The 7,583-nt window shown below is 39.7% G+C and overlaps 1 protein-coding gene across 1 annotated transcript; it reads left to right on the plus strand.

The window, feature by feature from the left end:
• The first annotated feature begins 376 nt into the window (after nt 1-376).
• Nucleotides 377-7,170, plus strand: chrm2b (cholinergic receptor, muscarinic 2b). The gene is made up of 3 exons (XM_058396212.1): nt 377-815; nt 3,307-4,180; nt 4,689-7,170. The coding sequence occupies exons 2-3, from the start codon at nt 3,310-3,312 to the stop codon at nt 5,204-5,206; spliced, it is 1,389 nt and encodes a 462-aa protein (XP_058252195.1). The 5' UTR covers nt 377-815; nt 3,307-3,309; the 3' UTR covers nt 5,207-7,170.
• The last annotated feature ends 413 nt before the right edge of the window (nt 7,171-7,583 follow it).

Consider the following 7,583-nt stretch of genomic DNA (forward strand, 5'->3'; position numbering starts at 1 on the left):
CCCCACAAGAGCTGCAGTTTTGGAGATGCTGTGATCCAGTCGTCTAGCCATCACAATTTGGCCCTTGTCAAACTCGCTCAAATCCTTACGCTTGTCCATTTTTCCTGCTTCTAACACATCAACTTGGAGGACACAATGTTCACTTGCTGCCTAATATATCCCACCCACTAACAGGTGCCATGATGAGGAGATCATCAGTGTTACTCACTTCACCTGTCATAATGTTATGGCTGATCGGTGTATCATTTAAATGATGTTAAACAAAACTGAGTTTTGGTTCACATACAGGTTCTTAAATGGTGTAGTTTGCTTGTTTGTTTTATGATAGACTCTGAGAGAGAGAGAGAGAGAGAGAGAGAGGGAGTGGGAGGCGTACTGCTTTTAAGTTAGTCTGTAATATGAAACACAATAAAGAGCTTATCAGTTTTGTTTATTTTTTTAACCTAAGCCAGAAAAGACGTCCCGTTTACATGATTTTCTAATCCTTAAAGTTTAGGTTAATTTCATTACGCTATCCGTGGTGCTGAGAATGCAGAAGTGAAAAAGAAAGATAAAGGAAGTCATTGCTGTGTTGCCTTGAACCAGAGGTCTGTTTCTACGCCCCCAGAGTGTAATTTACACACACTCAACCTCTCCGAGAGCTTCATTCACCGCCTGTAAGAGACAGGAGCCGCATCACAACTTGCAAACAACAAAAAAACAAAAAAATCCCGCACACAGGACTGAGGTGTAAAGATGGGAGTTGGTGTCTTTAACATGACCGACTACAGTTACTCTGAAATGGACGGACAACAGGGCAATTTGTTCCCGAGGAGGTAAATACAGGGGGCATGGAGGGGGGAAATGTATTGGATAACTCTGTAATTAGGTGTACTTTTTATTAGGCATTGTCATTAATGATTTTTTTTATTATTATTTAATTTAGCTGAGGCTGTAAATACACTCTCAGGCAAAAAAAAAAACTTTACTGAACTTAAACTGTGCTTTTCCTAATCACTATAGGATGGCTTTAGGATTTTAAAATGACAAGTATTGTGCTTTGAGTGTGTTGTTTTACACTGTAGTGTGTATGTAGTGTACTTTTCACATGGTTTAAGGTACACAAATCTTAGCTGAGATTTAGGCGTAACGCTTTAAAGATCAAGCATCTTTCCAGCTGCAATACAATAAGTACCCTTTTTAAAGCCTTTAGACTATACCTAGCAGGTTTAATCGTAAAACTAGCAGATTGTTAATTATTCAATTATAATTATTAATTACACATAAATCAAGTATTTATTTCCACTGTTCCACGTCCAGATATTTGTATCTTTTAGAATGATTTCATTTATTATTTATTTCAAACTTTTCACAGAGCTGGTTTTATAGACTTTTTATTTTTATTTTTATTTCTTCATTTATATTCGTTGATGTCAACTATTTCTGAAGCAGCAAACAAGCTAAAAGGCACATACACACAGGCACGTACGCACGAGCACACACGCACGCGCGCACATACAGAGAGAGAGAGAGAGAGAGAGAGAGAGAGAGGCGTCATGCATATCGTTGAGCCAAGCAGATTTTTATATTATAGATATTAGCAGTTCTGTGGTCAGTTTTCGCTGTTTTGGTCACGCATAAGCCTAAAACACACTTGAGTATAGGCACCAGGAGCTGCTTTGCTGTTTATTTTAGTAGTAATTTAGTAATTAATCAGTATTTTTTTGCGTGGGCTCGTGGCAGCACTTTTTTTTCCCCTGAAGAATTACCAGAAAAGATGCACAAAAAGTATCAAAAAACATTTTTGCACAAAGATGATGGTTCAAAATCCACTTGTCTCTCAACGTCAGCTGTTTTTGTGTTGTGCACACTGTACCCCCTTAAAAAAGTAGGTGCACGCGCGCGCGCCCACACACACACACACACTAGCATAACAAATTTAACACAGAGAACACATTTTATGCCACTTCACATTTTGCACTTCTTTGCCACATGAGATATTTCTCACAATACTGACTCCGGACCCAGAGCATGCTGCAGAGATGACAACTGTTAAAAAGAGCTTGTGCGATGAAATGAACAATTTATCCCACGATCTGTCACAACATGGTTACAACATAAGCCTTGAAGTGGTTTTAGCTCTTCGTCATCATCGCAATGCAGTAAAACTGTTGTTTTCTTTCAATAACACTGAACCACTTACTGGGAATATACAAGTCAGAGTGTTGGTGAAGGTGCAGAGATTTTGTTTTAGTAATGTTGAAACATGGAGCAGTGTTATCAGTCTCACTTCAAAATGGCAGCCAGACACTAAGTGCTCCAGCAAGGTGTCAAGCCTAATTCACGTAGAGATGGCACTTCGCAGTAGCCTGCAATAATATTATGAATGCTGTCTCTGCCTCAACATGCCTGGTATTTCACTATTTACTTTTTGGAGATTTAGATGCCATAAACAGACAAGCAGGAACCTTGGCATCTGGGCACAGATGTGTGACTGGTTTGTCTCTGCTGACATCTGGACCTGTGAGTTCATTAATGCAAGCTACAAGAGCAGGAGCACTTAATGGGCAAGACATGTGCGGGGTGCTTCTGAAGTCTCAGAGCCGACACAGTCTACCTCTCTCTCTCTCTCTCTCACACACACACACACACACACACACACACACACAGTGTATACTGTTCTTTATGCTGTCAAGTGTGGACTCTAAATCTGATGATGAACAGACTGCTCTGAAATGGTTTCTGAGGCTAAGGGCATAAAACCTTTGAACATAAGATCTTTAGAAAACAGATTGATGATAAGGCTGGGTCACTTTTTTTGACCCAAAGGAATCAAATATAAGCCAATGTTATAAGTCACAGTATTAAAATCCTACCTGAAGGTACACTTTTATCCTGTAACATTTGAAGCTAAAATGTTATTTCTGTCCATATATGGTTGAAATATATGTGACATTTATGGTTAAGAGCTTAACCATACACCTTTGCCACTTTTCCATGTTCCCTGGCACCCCATTTAAACACACATTCACACACCTGGTCTCTCTTGACTTGATAGCGATCTGGCGCCAAGCTGCACAAAGGGAATAAATATAATGTCAGGCAGTTACTGTTTGAAAAGATCATTTGTTTGGCAAACAGACTCCCCCGTATACACACACTCCTGCGCTCTCTCTCTCTCTCTCTCTCTCTCTCTCTCTCTCTCTCTATCAAGTATTAATTTAGGACATTTTTTCAGCAGTTATTAATTTCTTAGTCCTGCCTGAAACAAAATGTACCCCCTGCATTTCCTCATGTCTAACTGTAGGTCTCTATGTTTACGCTTAGGTCATGATGAATTTCCAAAGAGGTATAAGTGTACAGTCAGACCCAGGAAACATGGACTCTAACTTAAGTCTTGCTGCATGCTTCAGCTATGCCAATAAGACAAATCCATATGTGGAATGTCCTTTCAACCCGGCAGTGGTGGTGCTCCTGATTCTGGGACTAAGCTTTTTGAGTCTGATAACAGTTATCGGCAATGTTCTCGTCATTGTCTCCATCAAGGTCAATAAAAGCCTCCAGACAGTAAATAACTGTTTCCTCTTCAGCTTAGCATGCGCAGATCTCATCATCGGAGTGTTTTCCATGAACCTCTATACAATCTACATTGTGAATGGATTCTGGCCTTTAGGGCCTATCATATGTGACTTGTGGTTAGCCCTCGACTATGTGGCAAGCAACGCTTCTGTCATGAACCTCCTCATCATCAGCTTTGACCGCTACTTCTGTGTCACCAAGCCGCTTAGCTACCCAGTCAAAAGGACAAGCAGGATGGCGGGCATGATGATCGCAGCTGCATGGGTCTTGTCTTTTGTCCTGTGGGCACCAGCCATCCTCTTCTGGCAGTTCATCATTGGTAAACGCAAAGTACCCAAAGGCAAATGTGAGATTCAATTCTTTTCTAATGCTGTGGTCACATTTGGCACAGCTATCGCCGCATTCTACCTGCCTGTGGTCATCATGAGTGTGCTGTACTGGCAGATCTCTAAGGCAAGCCGCAGCCGTGTCAGGAGGAGAGACTGTCAGAAAATTTCTGGAAGTAGTCAGGAAGGCAGGACTCAAGCCACTGTCTTGGCCTCTGAGGAGAACAGAGAGATGAAGGAAAGCAAGGAAGAAGATGGTTTGCAAGTTCGGCACACTGGTTCCAGCACTATGATAGGTAAGACTTTTAAATAACGTCTAGTAGACTTTAACATATTTTTACTGACATGGACCAGCCGTTGACAATGAAATATTTTTTTACACATGCTACTTGTCAGAAAGTGGGAAATGTATAGACTGATTAGACTTAGCTACGTCATAGGTTGTAAATGTAAACAACACTTATTTGACATGAGTAAACATTTTCTTTGTTGTTTACCTGTTGAAATTATTTAATGTAATATTTGTGTATGTGTAATTATTTTGGAAAAGCTCCCATGCCTGTTCCATAAAAGTCTATATATTCCTTGTTTCTGCCAAAATCTTATTAACATTCTGAGTCTTCTGATTATTGTATAGCACAGTTGCTTGTATGCTGTTAACTATAATGGAATTGAAATGTTTTAGAAAAATATTGATATTGTCATTACCAAATCTATCATAAAGACCGTGATACGGGGAAAATAATGCTCTGTAATATTAAAAAAAAAAGTAGTGTGTATTAAAAATCAATCCTCTTGGCCCAGGTGAGGACAGGGAGAGTGAGAATGACTCCACATCAGGCACCTCATTCAATCAGAGAGAGGATGTGGTTTCTAACGGTGATGCAAAGAGCACTCCAACGAAGAGAGTAAGAGCAAGCCATGCAAAACTAACATGTTTGGAAATTTCATCACAAGAGACCATGGGAAATCAGAACACCAGCCATCATAAGGAGAGGCAGGGTCTGGTGGCGCTGATCTTCATGCCTCCAAACAAGAAAAAGAGGAAGAACGGGTGCTCCAGAGAGAGGAAGGTTGCAAGGACCATCACGGCTATTCTTCTGGCCTTTGTGATCACATGGACCCCGTACAATGTCATGGTGTTGATCAACACTTTCTGTTCTGACTGCATCCCTAGCTTCATGTGGGCTCTGGGTTACTGGCTGTGCTACATCAACAGCACGGTTAACCCCGCCTGCTACGCCCTGTGCAACGCCACCTTCAAGAACACCTTCAAGCAACTGCTGTTGTGCAAGTACAAAAACATTCGCACAGTCAGATAAAACCTGAAGCTGAGTTTAATGTAAGATTTTGGTTCCATATCCAAAAGACAGTTTTTTTAACAGTAATGGGCATTAATATGCACTCCACACACACCAGGAAAGGGACACATCACATTCAAGTCACGCTCAGTATACAGCTAAACAGAGCTGAAAAGCTGGAGGTACCCCGCGGAGACAATTACAGCTTTGTAAAGGTTGTGTCATTGTTTATTGAGTCCAAATATCATTACCAAAAAAGGAGAGAAAACAAACCATTTAAGATCATAAAGGAACCAGAATAGACAGAACAATTTATCCTGGTTAGGGTCAGGGCGGGATCGGAGTCTATCCCAGGACTGCTGGATATGATGGAGGGGACCATCGTGGAGAATACACATAGACATGAAGAGAACATGCACAGGTGGTAACCTGAGTTTAGGATGGAACCGGGGAAGGCTGAGAGGCTGTAATGCTACACACTGCACCGCTACACTCCACACACTTATTCATTAATAAAGACTCTGAAGCTTTTAGCTAATGCATGGGATGTAGTGTAGTACTATTCTCAGATAAAAGTCTGCTGATTAATAAAGAACACCCTGCTTTGCTCTATGATCTAATGCATACAGTATTTACGGTTGTGTCTCTAATGTCTGTGAAAAATAAACAGCTTCAGTCAGTGTTATCAGAGAATTCTATCTGAACTGTTGTGGCTAAATACATCCAAGACTTTAATTTTATGATTCGGGCCTCATTCATTAAGCTACTATAGACATCAGTGCACGTATTCAACAAGTGAAACTCGAGGCCAACAGCGTCAACAGTCTAGTGTCTCTTGTTGCTTATCTGTATAGTAGAAATACCCTTAAAATATACTTCAGACATGAAGGAAGCTATTGAAGAAAATTTCAGAGATCTGACCTTGCATATTTGACTCTGTTTGGATCAGTTCCAAAAATCATAGATTTTTCATCAATTATGATATTATGATGACAAATCATCATCAATTATGATAATCATAATTAAACAGAAACCCTACCAATATTTAACCACCTGTTCTTGAGATATTATGATAAATATAATGCATCCTAAACTCTCTGGCTGAGGCGTAAAAAATAGTCACAAGAAATGTGTTATTCTTCAAAGTACAGATTTTTATTTTAAAAATATATAATTAAAAAATTATACCGTTATATGTAAGGAGACTCACTGATGTGAATGCTCATTGATTTTTATATTTTGTGAATTATGGTGATCGTGGAGTTTAAAATCACTCAGAGGAGTTTTATGTTAATTCTAGTTGTCTTTTTGCCTCCTTTTTGGCCAGGTCACTCTAAGTTTCATATTGCTGTATTATAAAAAGCAATCCAAAATAAATCCATTAAGACAAATAAAAACAGCCTTTTAAATCAAATGGCATGCTATAAGAGGAGGAGGTGTGTTTGTGGACGCCTCATTCAATCTGAAAGAGGATGCGGTTTCTAACGGTGATGTTAAGAGCACTCCAATGAAGAGAGTAAGAGCAAGCCATGCACAACTAACTTGTTTGGGAATTTCATCACAAGAGACCATGGGAAAGAGTGCACATCAGAACACCAGCTATCATAAGGAGAGGCGGAGTCTGGTGGCACTGATCTTCATGCCTCCAAACAAGAAAGATGAGAGAGAGGAAGGTTACATGGACCATTCTGGCCTTTGTCATCACATGGACCCCGTACAATGTCATGGTGTTGATCTGTTCTGACTGCATCCCTAACTTCATGTGGGCTCTGGGTTACTGGCTGTGCTACATCAACAGCATGGATAACCCCGCCTGCTACGCCCTGTGTAACGCCACCTTCAAGAACACCCTCAAAAAAAATCTGATCAGCTCATCTGCTTGTGATAATCATAATTAAATAGAAATCCTACAGATAATTAACACCTGTTCTTGAGATATTCTGATAAATATAATGCATCCCACATTCTCTAACTGAAGCGTAAAAATTAGTTGAAGAAATTTACACAAGAAATGTGTAAAAAATATATAATAAAAATAATTTTATCCCACAAGAGCACCTAAACTTTACTGATGTGAATCCTCAATGACTGGCTTTCTATGTGGATTATGGTGATGGTGAAGTTTAAAATCAGTCTGAGGAGTTTTATGTTAATTCTTCTTATCTTCTGCGGCCTTACTGGCCAAAAAAAAAAGAGTTTTTATCCTGGCTAAATGAAGGTTACTGACTAACTAACTAACTAACTGTTTAGTACCATAAAGTTAAAAGAAGTCACTCCAAAATAAATCTATAGATTAAGACAAATAAGAACAGTCTTTTAAAACAACTGGCATGCTATAAGTCTGGGTGTGTTTGTGGATGCTGTGATGGCTCAGCTGCGTTACTGGAACATTTAGCTC

This window comes from Hemibagrus wyckioides, linkage group LG08, assembly GCF_019097595.1.
Source record: "Hemibagrus wyckioides isolate EC202008001 linkage group LG08, SWU_Hwy_1.0, whole genome shotgun sequence".
Classification (NCBI taxonomy): domain Eukaryota; kingdom Metazoa; phylum Chordata; class Actinopteri; order Siluriformes; family Bagridae; genus Hemibagrus; species Hemibagrus wyckioides.

Coding starts and splice junctions, on each gene's coding strand:
- chrm2b (XM_058396212.1), top strand. CDS start 3,310: ATGATGAATTTCCAAAGAGGTATAAGTGTACAGTCAGACCCAGGAAAC. Junction 4,181..4,688: donor TGGTTCCAGCACTATGATAG/GTAAGACTTTTA, acceptor CTCTTGGCCCAG/GTGAGGACAGGGAGAGTGAG.